Raw genomic sequence first — 18,773 nt, 5'->3', positions numbered from 1 at the left:
TTTAATAAGTCTCAAACAAACAATCAGAAATACTAAATAGATCATGGATATTTCAAACCTCTGATCGCAGTGGACTGTAGTAGCAAACACTCAAAGCTGTACACCTGTTGTTCACCCCTTGAAACCTTAACTATGTGCAACAGCACCCCCATGTGGACAAAGATGGTACTGTCAGCATGCTCATTAAAGAACAGGTGCCTCTTTTTATCATTCTAACATCTCCTTCATTCTTTTATTTTTGTGTGTCCTTTCATCTTTTTCACCACAGCACACTCAACGTGTTTCCAGTGTAAAGGAAGCAAAGATAACATTAAACAAATATGGATCTTTATTTCCAGATATTCCAGTCAGCAGTGTGTGACAGTGAGCCAGCATGCACAACACCAGAAGCCTGTAGCTGGGGAAAATAGATAAAATCAATCATGTGATTCGTCAAAATGTTGCTGTGACAAAGGTCAGTCAGGGTTAGAGAGGTGAGCGTAACCACAGATTGTTCTCGTGATATTTTGTTTACATTGAGCACTTTCTATCCAGCAAAGGGCACTATCAAAGAGAAAAGTTGGGATGATTCCAGAGCCAAGAATCCCAGGCTGTTCCTGCATCCAGCTAACACACAATGTTTCAGTATTTCACTTTGAGCTTTCTCTCTATGTTTATATTTGATCACCCCTCCATATAGCTCTAATTTAATGTTATGAACATGTTTTTAATTCAAATTTATTTACATAATGTTCTCATGATCATAGGTGTTACTCCTTCCTGTGATTTTCTGCATGTGGCTTCAAAGGTAAGCCTCTTGCTTTGACAAATTATCTATTTTTATATAAAATTATTTTATTTTCATAGGTTGTCACATAAAAAATGTAACCTCAAAAGTGCATGCATCTACTTATCCCCCAAGCTCAGTGTCAGTTCAATATCCTGTGCAACTCAGGGACCAACATACGATGTAAACAATCCATCAAATTAAGCTAAAAAATCCCTGTATTTACATTAGTATCTGGAGAAAAGGTCTGGTTACAGAAAAATAAAGTTCAATGCACAGAGAGCTTTCCTCAGGCTGACTGACACATCATTCAGCATTTGGCAGTTTGCTGCAGGTTTTGTGTTAGTTTCAGCTCAGAGTGAGGCCCATGATGGGTTACAGTCACACATTTGCTGCTGCAGCAGCAGGTTTATGGTGGACATGTCTATTTACAGACTGAGCCTGGAGGCTACAGGCTAATCACAGTGAATGAAACACACAACAGACAGGATTAAGAAAACACGCAATCAGCAAAAAATAATCTGTTCACTGGACACTGTTGACATACAGTTAAGCGTCTGCAGCAGGTGACCTCTTCAGGGGACTTTGCTCAGTTTGATCGCAACAATTTTCAGTGACGTGTTTAATGCATTTTATTTTACTTTATCCAATGTGTGACAAGAGCTGATGGTTGATAATCGCCTACAATCCAGCTACTGTGTAAACTTGCATCAAAACAAGTCTTTGGCCATTCCTTTCTATTTCGAACAACTAAAAAAAATTAACCTGGTCAATAATTCAAATTATTAAGGTAAGTTGGTCTGAGGAACATATTATACAGACATGTTCTGTCACCCTCAGTGTTACTCCGTCAATTCATATCAAGGTAAAGGAGGAAATATTTTTTCTGTTTCCTCAGGATATCCCAACAGAAGAAGAAACCTGTAGATGGAGGTTTATTCTCCTGACTCTTCCCTCATAGACCTCCACATCTCCGGGTTTTATCTCAGTCTCCTCTCTCATCCTCTCAGCCTGTTCAGGCCACAGAGCCAGTCTGCATAAATTCCCTGGAATATGACTACAACACCGGAAATATGAAGACTGGCCTACAAAATAAAAGCATGGAGTGTACGGCTTTAGTTAGAAGAATATGTTGGTATTTCCAAGGGGATAGTCTTTATATATTCTGTTTACTGCCGTGTAGTGTTTCAAAAGTACCGTAGATTCGTGTACTGCCATTCAAAGGTATCTAGCCTTTCTACAATCCTGGAGTAAAACTATGCCTCAGCCCATTATGTTGAAATTTTTCAGCTGTACTTCCTACTCGCTCCGGCTGCCTTGACGCTGCACGGAGGCAACCCATGATCGCAGACGCAACACGCATCCTCACACCACTGACCTGAGCTTAGCTGTGTCCTGCATGTGTGTGCATGTGTGTGCGTGTGTGAGCGGGAGTGTGAGTGATCCCCACAAACCAGCAGCAGGATGGAGGATCTCAAGGAGAATCTGGGAACTTTGGATTGACGCCCGGGGATAGCGCGCGCTCGGCCTGAACCTCATCGGGGTCTCTCGTGGGATTTATATATTTGGATGTTGTCTGTTCCCTCTTTTCCCCTTTTTCTTCCAGGCAGTGGGAATTTACACTTGGCTTACAACTCCGATTATTCGCGGCGTGCAAAATGCCGTTCGCCAAAAGGATTGTGGAGCCGCAGCTTCTGTGCAGGCACCAGATCCCCAACGATGAAGGTCTGCTTTTCGAGGACCTGTGTGCCATCAGTAACGTGGTTCTGTCCCGGACCTTGCGACAGCTGTCCGACCTGGCCCGGCACGCCTGCTCCTTATTTCAGGAGCTGGAAAACGACATCATCAGCACCAACCAGCGGGTCTGGGTCCTCCAGAACAAAATAGGCCAGATCCAGCAGACTGCCAGTGCCCTAGACCCGAAAAAGGAGGCAGTGCGTAAGTAGACCACCACAAGTGTACCCCCATAAAAAAAGAAATCCCCTCGTGATTTACGCAAGACTAATGTACATTTATTCATTCATACCTGACATACATGTGTGCCTTCATGCTTCGAAGGGCGCCCACCTCGAAATTATTTTTACCCAGCTGCACGCACGCACGTAAACCCGCACGCGGCCGCGCTCTCTTCCCCCCTCTATTGAAATGTGTCACACGGTTTGCATTCGCACATTTGAGCATCAAGCAGCATCGAGGCGCGTTTCTACAGCGCAGGATGTGTTGACTGCTCATTCATTTGGCGGTCCAGACTCGGATGTGTGTGTGTCCGTCGACGAGGGGGGAAGTGGGGGTTGGGGGGAATCGGTGTGTGTGGAGCGGAGGGGCGTGTGTTGCCGCTGCATTGGCTCAGCATCGCAGCCTCGTTACTGCGGGTAGCGCACACCTGAAGCATGTTCAGGCGGTGCGTTAAGGGCCACAAAAGGGGGGTGCGATTTCTTCATTCTAATATGAATATTTCAATCCAGGGTCGAGTGTCTGTTAAAAGGCTTTCGAGATGTGTGTGCGTGAGTGAGTGTGTGTGCGTGTGTTGGGGTTTTCACAGGCGACTCCCCGTGCGCCAATCCCACCCTTTCCACATGCAGCGGCACCAACACAGCATCAATAATGAATCCAGATGTCCATGTTGCAGGGTAAATATGAACTGGTCATGCCGAGACATTCTGGTGTCACTGAAATTGCAGTGCACGCGACTGTGGAAGGATAAAAAATGAGGAAAAAATCCGACTGCTATCAATAAGACAGTCTGCAATTGGATGTAACAGCGCGTTCTGTTCGGCAGCTTCATATTATTTATGTCCTCTGCAGTCCCTTCAGAGCCAGGCTTTTCATTATACACGACCTGTTTAGTGGTTTTTGTCAATTTCAGGACATTTAAATCATCCATGCTGTATGTTTTCATTATCTGGGACATTCAAAGAGCATTTTGGGGCCTAAAGCAACTGTATGCTCGTAAACTCCCTCTTTAGATTTACCCCAACCCCCAACAACAACACACACACACCAACTGCACACATATGAGAGCATATGTGGCAGCGAGTGTGTCTTTATTACATAAAACTGTGTGCTGCTCTGTTTACTCTTGTTTGCTGTGGATTCGGATGAAGCTCTAATGTTGAAGGCTACACAGAGGTCTCTTGGAATCAAACTGTATGGGAAAGATTGTGTGCATTTTTTCCTGCAGACAGGGATTTTTATTTGAATTAAAGTCCTTGTTGTGGCTTGCTTTTTGCTGCTTTGAATGTCTTAAGCTCGCTAGCAACATAAACCCAGAAAACTGGTGTGTCTGCTTCACCTGTTGTGCTCAAACCCCGCCTGAAATATTGATCATCAAGAGCAGATTGTGCTCCCCTGCAGCCAGTCAAGTTATAAAAAGATGAATATTGCTTGGCATGGGCTTTTCAGAGAGTTTCATAGCTCTGGGATCTAAGTGTGGTGAGCGGATGCAATCAATTAAGAATCCTTTGGAGTAAGTGGTTTAAGTCAGGACAGAAGTTCACAACCTGGGAGTCAGGATGAGTTTGTAGGATATATTCAGCCTCAACTGTAAAAACATTATCTGTAAAGCATCACTTCTAAACACATCTGACTAAATCCGTCACTGAAATAACTGTAATTAATAGTACTTCAAATAGAAACAGGTACAACAGAGCCAGTGATAAAGAAAAAGACAGATGAAAGTGAGTTTAAGAGGAGTCACTGACTTTGACTGTTGACTTGCTCAGACAGGGAGTTTCTCATATGTGGGGCCTAAACTGCAAACACTTGATCACCTCTTGTGACTGGTCAAGATTTAGGAACCATGAGTGGGGCCTTGCTAGAAGACCTCAGCAGTCAGGCTCATAGAGAGTTATAAGTCCACTGATATAGGCTGCACTCTGACCATTTAAAGCTTTAAAAACAAGCGCCTCAAAATCAATTCTAAAACTCACAGGTTTAGTAAAGGGCAGTGAGGACTGCTGGTATATGGTTGCCTCTCTTTCTATGAGTTAAAAGCCTGGGAGCAATGTTGTGAATCAGTTGAGGTCTCTGGATGATGTGCTTGCTGCTGCTGGAATAAAATGCAAACAGTGGTTAAGTCTAGAGAAAAAGCATAGATAACTTTTTCTAAGTCGACGGCGTGGTCTGGCTTTGTCTAGAACTAGGGAACAGAGGGGGGTAGTAGCTCATAAACACAAAGCGGGAGCGCCACATATGTACACTTGAACACGCACACAGTGATCCTCCAATCTGCCAACTCCAGTAAGACACATCATCTCTGTCTTCATCCCAGTCTGCTTCTGTTACTACCTCTGAGGGAGGATCACAGGTGGAACAGCTTTGCCTCACCGCTTTTCCTCTGTACATTACGCACTGCACACCAGACATAACAGGCAGGTGAGTTTCTCGCAACTGAAATGGCAACACATAAGAGCCATTTGATAGGTTTTACTATTCCTACACATAATTCACCCCTGGAGTAACATTGTAGCAGGGAACAAGAGAAGACCCACGATAGACCCCTGAGGACCCCCAAATGCTAGATGAGCAGAGGCATTTCCAAACAGGACAAAAACTGTTTGATGGTCTGGAAATAACTCTGAATATCATTCAAATGGATCACTTGCAGCAGCTTAAAATCACTAAATTAGTCAAGTCAAGTCAAACTTTATTTATATAGCACATTTTGAAACAACTGCATTCTCTCATTCAAGGCTGTTTCAGGCTAAAGGTGACTGTTTTGTGTCATAAATATGTAGCATAAGAAATATAGTATAACTTCTGACAAGTTGACTCAGTCTATGCTGTAACAGAGGCCCCATACATTTCAAAATGATGAAGACTAAACTAGCAAACTAGTGTTACAGTAGTGCTCAATAAAGGAAATTACCAAGTAAAAATCTGCAGGCTATGTCCTCGGTGTACCCAGCTTCATACTCTCCTCTTCCTCCTCTTTTTGATACACAGAAACCCTAACGTGATTCGGCAAAAGCTCAGCAAAGCAGATGGATAATGAAATGACATGTCTGTGCTTGGATATTAGGTTTTGTCTATTTTTATCGCAGCTGTAGGATTTGACCAATATCCAATCAGTCTGACATTTCTCCAGATGAATCACAGACTCTGACCTAGATAGTAAATAAAACTTTCCAAGACCCTCTCCCTCGCAGTAGGATACAATCACAACACAAAAGACATACCATTCGAACATATTTCACCTTTGAAGTCACAGGGTAGTCATTTAATAATCAAAACTGTGCACCTGTGTTCATCCAGCCTCTTTATTTGGCCATTTTATTTTTCATTCAACATATTCTGGTGGGAAAAAAGAGTCTAAAATGACTGAGAAAAACCTCTTTGGCTGTCTAGACTTCATCTTGGTTGCAGGGAGAGTTTGAGTCCTCAGAAGACCAACACTCATACTTGGATGCCCACCAAAGTTTGGCTATTTTTATTCCACTTTCAAAAGAGCTATTATCCTCTCTCTGACTCAAATGGCAGCAGCAACCCCGAGGAGCTGAATATCTGTGTATGTATGTGTGTGTCTACACACACGTCAATGATGACAGAGTTTCCTCACTTCATTGAAGAGTGTATCAAGATTCAAGGCGGTCAATATAGAGCTGACACAGATTGATCCTGAACATGGCAGCAGGCTGTGTTTGGATGGTGTTGAGACAGTTTGTGTCTGTCAGGTTCACAGAAAGCAGTGTGTGTCTCTGGATTTTTGGAAATCGTGCTCAAATAGTGTGTTTTAGTGGGCAGTCATGTTGGAACCATTTCAAACGTCATTTTAAATGATAAACGTCAAAAGTCCTCTTTAGTGCAGGTAACAGGTTTGTTTGACAATGTTTTAGCTTTTTGTTACAAAAGACCTGTCTAATATGACAAAATACTGATGAAATTCCAATCACAGTGATACAGATTCTTAGACGTAGACTTGAGTTTCCAGTGAGTGTTGGTTAATTTGTGTTGATAGTTTGATATTTGATATCAGTTTTGAAACATCTCATTTTCTTGGAGTAGAAAAAAAGAAAATATAGTTCTTACTTCTCTGATTCAGAGTTTTTCTGATTATATATTTCATGAAACCTGTCAACCAGGTCCCCTCATTACAAGTCACATTAATGTACTGGCTGTTTGATTTGCCTGCTGATTGATATAAATAATTTGGAATTGAGTATTGAGGAAAGTTGATCGTAGTGTCTACAGACAAGAGGCTATTTCTGGATGCATGCGTGTATTTATATCGGGAGGCTGAAGTCGACACTTTCCTGCTTTTGATGACGAAGAAGATTGATCACTTTCAAATCAGTTTCAGGGGGAGCTGGCTGTTGTTTAACTACTTTTTTCTGATTCAGTGTTAGACTATGTTGTTTATAATGCAACATCCCGTGCAGTGATTTGATAAGGTGCTAAGAGCAAAGATTGAGGGGAATTCCACTTCATAGCACACACAGAAACGGAGGGAGAAAACTTTGACATGGAGCTCAATGTTTACATGTCATGACTCAACTGACTGCAACTAAACCGTTAAGGAGTATTCTCTGCATTAAAAAAGATGCTAAGTTGTTCTTGTCACATTTTATTAGAATATTTTTGACAGCTATTGCATATAACAATTAAAATTATAATCACATCAAATTTCTGACACTTAAAAAGTTTACAGTGCAAACATAATTTGGTTGTTTTTTAACCCGTAGCCCCACTATTTAGTCAGCATTTCAGTTTGTGTTTGCACTAAACACAAATAAAATCATTTCATTTATGGTCAATATATAGGCGTGAGAGGAAGTTAATTCATGTCAGGCTGCATTAGGTGACACATATTGTGCAAGTCCCTGAAATAAAACTATTTTTGTGCACAAAATGTTCAAATTCCTGAGGCTCTTACTGCTCTACTCACTTCATTTGCTTGTTTGGGAGACTTGAAAAGTGACAAAGTACCCTCAACATCAGCTGTTTAGCTAATGCGTTTAAGCAGATCCCAGCGTGCTAACTAACATGGTGGACATAGCAAAAATATCTGCTTAGCATGAACATGTTAGTGCTGCCTTTGCTGTTATATGAGAATGCTTTGAGCATTTCACTGAATGCACATCTGAGGTTGACAACAAGATAAAGGAAGAGCTTATTTTAAGTAAATGTATATTGTATGAGGTTTTACTTATTAATGAAACTCTAAAAATATGTCACACGGTCAAAATTTAAAACTTGTGCCTCACTTCCCCTCGTATCTGATGTGACTACAAGCTTCTAAATGAGTGGATGAAATGTCTAAATGTTTTAGAGTCAAACTAAGCAAACTGTCAATTACATTTGTCATTTTTTCTTCAATTAATTTTTTACTTTTATTACCTCTGCCAAGGAGTATATGTATCTGAGAGATTTTGTCTGTCCGTTTGTCTCTGAACAACATAATTAAAAAAAGTAACCAACGGAACTTGATGAAATTTTCAGGAAATGTTCAAAATGGGATAAGGAAGAAGTGATCTGGATCAAAATCTGGATCCAGGATTTTTTTTAAAGGTTTCTCTATCATTGTGAGATAGGGCTGTTTTTACCATATGTGTATATAACTCCATGATAAATAGTCAGATTGCTTTGAAAAAAAATACAAGACAAGGTCACCATAATTTCTGACAGATGTAAAAGTAAGATCCAGATCCTGGCAATATTCTGGATATTAAGATCCAGAAAATGGAACATTTACTGGGTCATCATAATTTTCAACACTGTCAGGTAACAAATTATCGTACAAACCTGCAACTAACGCCCATTTGTAGCAGACATTCTGCTGATAGGGAGTATAACATTAAAGAAGGACTAAAGTGTTGCGTGACAATCACAATATGCTTGGCAGAGGTCTGCGCCCTTTGAGGGATTTTCCAGTTTAGATTATGATGTACTTATTTGAATAAACTATGTTTAAGCTTAAATTGATAGTGAGGGTGATATGTTTGGGTTCAGCGAGTAGATTCAGTAGCCCTCCACCACATACACCGATTCTTCCAGCACTGAACACACACACACACATTCACACACAAAGCGTGGGGAGGATTTTTAATATGAAAATATTGGTCTGCAGCAAATATATTGTACCGCTCTGGCAACACTGGTGTCTTCCTGGTATGCCATTAAAGCAAATTTGACTTTGAATTTGAATTTGAGAGAGTATGGCCTGTGGCAGCGGGGGACGACTCTATCTCGCTAGTCTGCATAGTAACAAGAGAGAGGGAGGGAGGCCTGCTTTAACCTTTCAGCTGAGTCAATCCCTTTCTCTGTCTCTGTCTCTCTGTCTCTTTGCTGGTCATACATTTTTACTCACTATTTTTGTAGTACAACTTGCTACAATTTTTCCGGCCCACATCATATTGTTGAAACAGTTTGTCGTGGACAAAATGAGATGAAAGAAAGAGAGAGACTGAGTGGGGACCTAACAGAGTGTGAGCTTCAGTGGTGTGGAAGTAAGTGTGATTTTCTGTCTCTCGCTTACAAACAAAAACTTGTGCAGTAAAAGGAGAAAAAGAGACATATTTACCCTCTGACTATCAGCCAACAGGCTAATCTGGTCAGTGTGTTTTCCTCTGTGAGGTTTAGAGGTCTGATTTCAACCACAAGAAGCAGGTTAACACACACACTGTCCATGCACATCCTGTCTGTCTCACACCACTTCAGATGTTTCCAGAATCAAATCTGCGGGGTGTTTCGTGCTCCCGTGTCTCCCTCTTCAATGCCTCTGCCTCCATCTGTCTTTGCCTCCATCTTTGCATTTCTGTGTCCATTCTCCCCCTCCTCCTCCTCTCCATCCATACCTCTCCCCTCACTGCCCTACTTTTCCCATCATCATCAGCATGGAGAGACTTCTGCCTCTCGACAGCATATTTAATGTTTAATGCACTTTGATTTGCACCCAGACACTTACAAGCCTGAGAGGAGAGGGGAGAAGAGAGGAGTAAGAAACTTTGACAACAGAGTGGAAGGAAGAAAAGGAGAGGTCAGAGTGTAGAGATAGTGATTTGAGAAGGAGAAAAATAATGATATTCTGAAATCCATAAAAAACAAAAACCACAATGGCAAAATAGGATATGGAAATAGTGAATGTAATGCTAACGTGTGTCAGGGAACTCTGCACACGTTTGCACGTTTCACAGCCACAGCAGGTTTTCCTACAGACTTGGAAGGTTTACCTGAGTGGTTATCAGTCAGTCACAATGTGCAACATCACGGTTTGATCCCACTGAAATCCTTTGTACCGGTCCTTTAATATAGTTTCATATATAATTTACATGCACACACACAGAAACAAATCATTAACAAGGTAAATTTTGATGCAATGATGGCACAAGAGAAGCAATAAATTTTAGGTTATGCTTTCACTAAATGACTTTGCCTCTCCCATTGGCTGAATTAGCTCATTTGTTTCCATGTTTTGTTCCATGTTATGTAAAACACAGACCCGTTGGTATCCTTTCAGCTCAGCCCATGTTCTGTCAAAATCTGCACATCAGATCCATTTTAATCATCTTAAAAGAGAGCTGCTCCACATACACCAGTGCCATCAATACACCAATATAAAGTGCAGAGAGAGGTGTTTTGTTGTGTTATATTGTTTTAGGCTGAGCTCAGTTGTACTGGAAGCAGTATGGTGGTAATAGATGAGATGATACTGGAAAGGGCTCAGCAGCTGCACAGAAACTGTACATTGCTGAAAGCACTGGAAGTCTGCACACTCAACGACAGTTTACACCTCTTTCCTGGCAGGGCCCCATCCCCAGGAACAGATTGCTTATCCACCAGTTAGTGTTTTAAATCATGAGGACTGAGGTACTCCAATTATAGCACATAAATGCTGTTTACACCCAGCAAAGTTGTGACATATGTCAGACACCACAGGCAGCTTTCAATAGCAGAATAAAATGTAAAAAAAAAGGGTTATCCTGATCAAAATAATAAAATGTAATATCAATATGCTATTTGGGTTTTCACACATTTGATACACTGTTCTTGAGGGTTAGTTTTTGTCCATAAGCAATTCTGATTTAGTGGCAAAAACCCTAAACTGCAGATTCAAAAGATTAACACATTCAAAGTGAGTCTTTAGTCCCAACTTTGAACCTTTAGTCAGCAGCACAGTTTAAAGAGACCATTCATTCCTGTGGGCGGTCGGCCAATCAGAGCCACTGAGAGACACTGGTCTGTGTGTGCTCAGGGTGAGCAGCTTTAACCAAAATGAACAGGCCACCTGAATTAATGTTTAATACATGCACGGAAGTATTTCAGGGGAAAAGGCTTATCTCTGGGTGAGGTTGAATAAAAGAGGGCAAGCAGTGAGTTAAGATTTAAATCTTGATGCTTCTTTAATATTTTTCCTTCTTAATGAAAAATGATAAAGTTAAAGCTCCTTTCAATAGTTTCTGTTTTTGTATTGAGCACACACATTTGTCTGCTTAAGTTACACAGACACAAGGAGAAATGACGTTGAGAGGTTACGAAGAACGGTTGTGATAACCTTGTGTGAGTGTGTGTGTGTGTGTGTGTGTGTGTGTGTGTGTGTGTGTGTGTGTGTGCTTGGTGATGTAAACTTACATAGTCACTCACTTTGTTATTGTTGTATGACTTCAAGGCGACATATCAGCAAACTTGCCTTACATGCCTTGCAGCATGCAAACTCACTCATACATACATTAACAAAAATTGCATGCATTCTCACACACATACATAGACACACACTTTAATTTGATTCAGCCCCTTTGAGTCTCTTATGTCATGGAGAGTAAAAATCATCACAGCACATTTTCTGTTCTCATGGCCCAATTACCTCTGTGCTAATTTTGGCTAAAGTGATTCCTCTGCCTTATATACAGTAACACACACACACAAACACTGTTGACAGCTTTTCACATCAGCAGATAAACAGCTCACTCAAACACCAACACACTTGCACATAAAAACACAAGCACGCAGACACACACTGGAGGGAGTCTCGCACACACTCAACTCGTTGAACCCAGTCGGGCCTTTTCTTTCTGTCTCTCATGTTTTCATTTGAAATTCTGCTTTAAGTGCCCCTGTCTCTGTTGCCGTTGCGCCCTGCAATAAAACATGCATGCAGAACTTCTTGGTGTGTACATCACAGCACTCGGCCGGCTGGATGGCTGCCTTGCTCGCCTCTGGCCCCTGGCTTTGTTCATGTTGTAGTTTCTGCTAAAGCAGAGGAATAACACCAAGATGAGACAAAAGAAGAAACCAAAGTTTGTCTTATATCCTTAAGGAGGAACATTTTCTCTGCAAGGAGCAGACTACTTCTCACAGCTACAGACTGCTCTGTAATACCCTAAGAACTATTTAATCTTTCGCATATAAATTGTCAAATAAATATAAATATAATTTAGTTAAGCTTTTATATTATATCTTATTATGTTTATATCCTGCCGACTCTGGATAATGTATATTATTAGCATAATAGTTTACTCTGTAGTTTTAGCTCTAACAGACTTTGATTTAAAAAAACATCTTTAGAAAATTTTTGTTAGCAAAAGAGACTGGTCCAATAACAAAAAACACCCACCTATCATGCAGAAAAGTATTGACAGCTTTGTTTCTTTTCTTTTTTTTTTAATTTAGATATCAGAAGTTGAGAGTTAACATCAGATTATCTGCGGCCAGTTTTGCATTTCAGTTTTGTTCTGGCTCAAACTTGACCCTTCCCTTTAGAGTGTTGCTCCTCTTGGTGTGTCTGTATGTGTCTCCAATATGTCTCTCCATGCATAAATACCTCACTGATGCGTGTTTGTGTGTGGGAGCATTTGTGTGTCAGCCTCCTGTGACATGCTAAACTGAACTGTCCTGAACGGCTGTCATGTCTGTCTGGAGACCCCATCATCATCACCATTCCCCCCAAAACCTTTGACAGATGGCTGGGGACCAAAAAGTGCTCATACTCAGCATCTCTCTGGGTCAGTGTGTGTGTGTGTGTGTGTGTGAGTTTGTCAGTGTCCGTCAGTGTGTGCAGACTGAGTGGATGCCTCTGTAATGTAGTGACTCTAGGACATAGCACAGTGTTCAGTGCTGTATTTCCACAGGCATCAATGAGTAACTGTGTTCCTTGTGTAGAGTTACGTAACAATAGACTTCAATAGACTGAAGTCACTGTATACCCAGGAGTGAAGAAGCTGTCAGGAAGGCATGGATGTAAATGCTATTAACTAAGTGTTGTGTAAATGGTACCAACAGCATTCTATGGAGAACAACTTGTAAAAAATATGGCTGAGATTGATGTTTGGGTGTTTGCAGCAAAATTTGAGTTGAACAAATGAACTGATTCCCATCGAAATAATCATAAATGTTCACTACAGCTGACACAGTTTGTCAGGCTCAAAATATACAGCAGCAACACACTGCAAAAATCTCAAAACATACCAAGTGCTTTTGTTTGATTTAAAGTAAAACTGTTGTTTTTAGACTTTATATGAGTCACATTTTTCTGACAAGTCCAGGAAAATGTCTTATTTCAAGATTTTAATAGTAAAACTTTAGATCTGGAGTGCCAAAGCAGTCCCATGAGCCCAGCCCTGGAGCTGGTGACCTGGGTTGGAATACAACCTGCAGCCTCTTTCCCAATGGTCACTCCCCACTCTTACCCTGGTCTGTCCACTGTCCTGTCCTTTCTGAATAAAGGCAAATAAAAGACAGAAGAAAAGTTTCTTTAAATATATTTCCTGTGTTAATTAAAGAGGCTTTTTTCACCCAACTGGTGGATTTTTTCACTCCTAGTAACTGGTCATATCTTGAAAAACACATCTTCTTGACTTGTCAGGAGAATGTGGCTTGAATTAAGTTCAAGAAGACTATTTTTACTTAAAAAACACACAAAAAAACACTTCTTTCGTTTTGAGTGTCTGTGTTGTGTTAATTGTTGATAACCCATGTCAAGTTGTCTTTTCAAATCTTTGTTAACAGGGTAACTTTGACTTTTGGAGTCTTAATCTCACAAAACAAAATAGTTTAAGACAACCTGCTTTAGGAACTTTGACAAAGTTTTGGCTGACAACAAAGGCATCATGCTTGAGTGTCTGAGAATGTCTGGGCCTTTTATTTTATTTATTTGAACTGAAAAGTACCAGAGTTTAAATGGCTGAAATGAGTCAAACAGACAGGAACAAATGAGGAAATACAAAACAGACTGTTAGAGCTGCAGGAGGGTGGGTCTGTCAGCGATCACAGTGTGGTGTGGGTTTAAAGATGCATGTAGTCTGTCCAAATGAAGCTTATGTGAGGAGTCTTAATGAAAAAAACTGGAGTTATTTTTGATGGCTCTCCATGACCTACCAACGCAAACAAGACAGGATTGATCATGAAATAACTGCTCCTGTATGTAAAGACCAGCTTTCTCTGTTCATTTTAAACTGTACCACTACACCAACTGCTGACCATTCAGTTCATGGTAACTCAGGTTGGTAAATTAGCTCCTGGTGTTACCACAGTCATCTCTTGAGAGTCCTCCATGATTATCCAAGCCACTTCAACCCACCACAGAAATATCACTCAAGTCATATGGTTGGATGATGAGGAAAAGCATGTATGACGTTGGGTAGTGTTGTGCTCCAAGTTTGTTTATCTGTGCATTAGCTTCAAATGTTGCATTAGTGTCTACAACAGAAGCTCCCAGAATGCTTTCTGCTTACAGATTGAGTCCTCCTGCATGATGCCTTGTCTATCAACAAACCTTGAGCTTGAAGCATTTTATAGTGTTCCCTTCAGGGATAAAAAGTAAGTCAGTAATTGCTCATTTGACATAAATGCTACAAACAAAGCTGCTTCTGTTGTGACTGGTACTTTGCATGGCATAATTTTGTTGAAAAGGTATTTATTTATGGTTTTATTTCAGTAATCTTACAACTTTTCTGGATAAAGTTAAACATTGTTTGCATTGAGATTTGTGAACTACTCTGAGGGCCAAACTGTTAAAGAACAGAAGGAGCATACTGTAATCAGACACACTCTCTCTTTCATTTTCTCTCCCTCTGTCTCTTGTTCACTCCCTCACTCACTCAGAGATTTCCTCTCAGCATCACAACAAAGTCCCACGCAGAGGCTCTCACAGACGGCCGTGTTTGTACTTTGCAGGGGTGCTGCTGGCAAAGAGTAGTCATGTTAAAAAAAAAAACTGGAGTTCCTGATGAGTGAGCGCAAAAAAAGAACCACTTTTCGCTAATCTGAACATAAGACACGTGGATTTCACAGAGATATTATGATGAGAGTTTTTAAACCAAGTCATTTTTAAGCACTCCTTGAACTTAAGCCTGATTATCTCTCTTGGTTAAATTCAAATCTACTGGGACTTGAACCCACAGGTTTTTGGAGACATGATTATTCCTCCATTGGATCGGCTGGGCTGTTAATACTACCCTATAGCTGGAGTGACCCGAGCTGTCAGTCTGGTATTAGGAGATGACAAAAATAAGATGGGAAGCCAATTATATCAATAATGTTGTGACCAGCAGGGTTCAGAATATGGACAGCGGAGATTATGAGTATCAACTGAGGGATTTAGGGCCAAAGCATGTACAGATGAGATGATTTCCATCACGAGAGCTCCTGCAGGACTTAGTAAACTACCAACATAAGATGGAGACAGATGGAGTCTGAAAAAGCTTAGGCCAGGTTGTCTGCTGCTTGTTTTAAGGACTGAGAGGCTTCTTAAAGAGGCCTTCCCAAACAGATTGTCTTTGTAAGAACCTTAGCATGCCGTAAAGAACAGCCAAGCTAATTGGACTACCAGAAACCCCTGCCTTGCAGAAGTCAACATGCTCACGTTACCAAGAAATGGAGCCAATGCTGCAGTACAGACTCCTGAAACATCAATATGTTAACATGCACTGTAGCTTAAACACAAGTTTTAGCACGCTCTCAACAAATAGGAAACAAATCTGAACACATTAAAGGAACCTGAATTCCATGGCCGAAACAGAGCATTAAGGCAAGGTAAATTAATCCAATTTCACAGCAGGCTGGTGAGAGGTGAGGACAGCCCAGCCAAGGCTGCACTAATTAGCCATATATCTGTCACTATCAATTGTATCAGTAGGCCAACCAAAGCTAAACACTTTCTTCTGCATCACATACAAACACATGCATTTACTGTAAACACACTCCACACATTTACACCCTGTTTCTCTTTACAAACAGGCACTCCTTTGTTCCAGGGTTCTCTCATAGCCTGAACAAAACAAAGGTTGAGTGAGAAGTGATACGTGTGAGTGTGTTCTCTGTGCAGGCCATGCATGTGGGGTGTATGTACTGTGTCCTGCTTGATGAGTGCACTAATGTACCTCTGCATGACAGGCCAGAGATGCGTAAGCTAAATGCTGCAGGCTAGCACAGCTGTTACAGAGGAGAGGAGAGGAGAGGAGAGGAGAGGAGAGGAGAGGAGAGGAGAGGAGAGGAGAGGAGAGGAGAGGAGAGGAGAGGAGAGGAGAGGAGAGGAGAGGAGAGGAGAGGAGAAGCTTAAAGGGGAGAAATGATGAAACAAAAGAGTTGGGCTTTTTGGCTTTTCAGTTATAAGGCAGAGAGTTGTGTGTTGAGCTTAATTCTAAAGCTTTATATAATAAACAATTCTTAAAAATAATTCAAAATAATCTGTTTTTATTGGGCATGCTGATGCCATAACTGTATATTAGCAGGTTGAAATCAGGTCTTGGATCTGAGCTGTTAAGATTCTTTAGGTTGGAAGAGTGGAAGTTTAATCATCAGACTGCTGCAGTGGCTACAACCCACCTTGGAAAAGTGTGTGAGCATGATTGACTGACAAAAACATATACCAGGGGTACCAGCCGAGGACAGAGTTGTTATCCAGAGTTCTACAGTCCTGGTACTCTAGTTACGGCATATTAAAATAATTACAGTATCCTGACAGATTCTGCTCCCATTCTATGATCAAGTAATTATCACTGCACAGTCAAATAATTACAGTGGATTGAAATTACAATTAACCAAATGTGTGACTTACCGAGGACTTCCAGCACTGTTATGTGTGAATGTATGTGTGTTTGTGCATGTGTGTGTGTTACCCATCAGATTACTCCACTGTGGCCAAGTCCCTACAGATGACATGCGATAGCAGATTAATAGCTTAACATATTAAAGTCACAATCCCTATTATTTCCCCTTCTATCAGTGCTTAATCAGTTCAAATCTAACAGCTGAGGACTTCTTTCCTACTCACAGCCCCTCTGCGTCACCTTCAGTGTAATCTAAAATTAATCACACTAGATTGGCATACGGTTGTTTTTTTTTATGGGCAGTTGTTTTCCAGTTAAGGGCAATGTGTTGCTTTATGTGCTTTAAACTTAATTATTCAGGAAAGAAAAGAAAGTTTATTTGCACAAACAAGGCCACTGAAATAATATTATAAGCGACTCATGTAAGGATACATCTAAATATACCAAACCACACACTGTATTAAACAATGGACAGAACAACAGCTTTACAAAGTGAAGCCAAGACTTTACAGCTCCCCCTGGTGACTGGCTGTAGTATGAATCCTTAAGCCTGCCTCCTTAATTATAACAAACCCATTTGTTATAATGAGCGAAACTAGAAGATACAAACAACATACAAATTAAACAGTTTTTTTCTTAAATGTGCTTTCTGACATCAAAGTTAGTTTTTATCACATTGATTTATGTCAAAATGCTAATTTTTAATGGAAAATGTGTTTTTAACCGGTTATTTCGTTCACAGAAATGATTGATTGGCATCTTTGTTGACAAACGCAGGCTCCTGCAGCCTTGTAAAGCCAGCACTAGCGTTAACCTTTCAGAGATGTTGTATAAATGACTTTAATAAGTGTCAAGCAGTTAGTGGAAAAACAAGTCAGAATGTCCTAAACCTGGTTTCAACCAGTTTAATCCCAGTTCACTTCAAGCTTTCATAAACAAGTACGTTTGACAGAAAACTTTGTTTTGTGGCATAAATATCTTCCGACAAATGGTTTCATGATTCAGACTAACAGACACAGACTAGAAACATCTCACCGTGATTCCTCAGAGCTGGTTCGTCATATCTGAGAGTAAATAAAGTTCTGCACTCACAGTGTTGCTGACAGATTCATTCCCAGTTTCTATGGCTGTGCAAACCAGACCTTTAAGCCCTGCATGTTAAAGTGAAGTGGAGCCATATGGTTTGCTGTGGATCAGAAGCAGTGATCCTGAGGATGATACGGCCCCGGCTGAACCTTTGTGCGCCACATTTACACCATCTGATGTTTATCGTTGCAGCGTGGTCACAGCCCTGATAGCACTGATCTCACACAATCACAGCGCTCATTATCGCATATGGGAAACGGCTTATGCATGTTAATGTGGCTCTGGCATTTCGGTGCTCGTATCAAGCACACTGCTGCGACTTCAGGAGAAATTCAAGAAGATTTTAGACCCAGGAAAATTATCAAGACAGGTGATGTTCTGCTTCTGTATTCTCTAGAGGTAGGTAAGTCAGTCTCTTTCCTGATGCGCTGCATCTTGTGTCAGAAGAGGAGACCACAGAATGCATAAAATATCTCCCACAAATTCACTCAAACATCTACAAGTATCCACACAAAGTCTCGGTTATGACGCACCCAGACAAACACACAGATGCACGAATCCATGACCAGCACTTGGATGTCCCACAGAAACTGGCCCTCCTCTCATCCCTGGGATAAAAGGGGAGATAATGCATTATACATTCTCTCCTCTCTTCAGCAGCTCATTATAGTACAGTCAGAGCCTCTGCCTGAAAACGGGTCGTTTCTAATGAGACATAGCTCAAACCAATCCTCCTTCCCTTTCATTCAAGTGCCATTGTCAGATTTTAAGGTGTGTTCTGTTGGATACCACTGATGTTTAGTCACGGTCACCGAATGCTTTATTGCAACAGTTTGAGTGGATTTTCCCTCATTTTGCTTCTGTTTCAGTTGAATATTTATGACTGCAGTGAGCAGAGCACTAATTATTTATACCACATTATAAGTGAGTCTATAGGCTGT

At 40.9% G+C, this 18,773-nt stretch overlaps 1 protein-coding gene across 4 annotated transcripts in view; it reads left to right on the top strand.

Moving 5' to 3' along the window:
* Positions 1-2,083: 2,083 nt before the first annotated feature.
* nhsb (Nance-Horan syndrome b (congenital cataracts and dental anomalies)) overlaps positions 2,084-18,773 on the top strand; it is a 54,391-nt gene continuing 37,701 nt past the window's right edge. For all 4 annotated transcript variants that reach the window (XM_074665967.1, XM_074665968.1, XM_074665969.1 and 1 more), the window contains exon 1: positions 2,084-2,704. In XM_074665967.1, coding sequence (XP_074522068.1) covers positions 2,425-2,704 — 280 coding nt within the window. In that variant the 5' untranslated portion in view covers positions 2,084-2,424. The remainder of the gene's footprint in view (positions 2,705-18,773) is intronic.

The sequence above is a fragment of the Halichoeres trimaculatus genome, unplaced genomic scaffold, assembly GCF_033239565.1.
Source record: "Halichoeres trimaculatus isolate MK-OKI-2021-1 unplaced genomic scaffold, fHalTri1.1 fHalTri1_scaffold_3, whole genome shotgun sequence".
NCBI classification, from domain to species: domain Eukaryota; kingdom Metazoa; phylum Chordata; class Actinopteri; order Labriformes; family Labridae; genus Halichoeres; species Halichoeres trimaculatus.
Note: the sequence above shows the minus strand (reverse complement) of the source record. Positions and strands in the feature narration are given on the sequence as shown.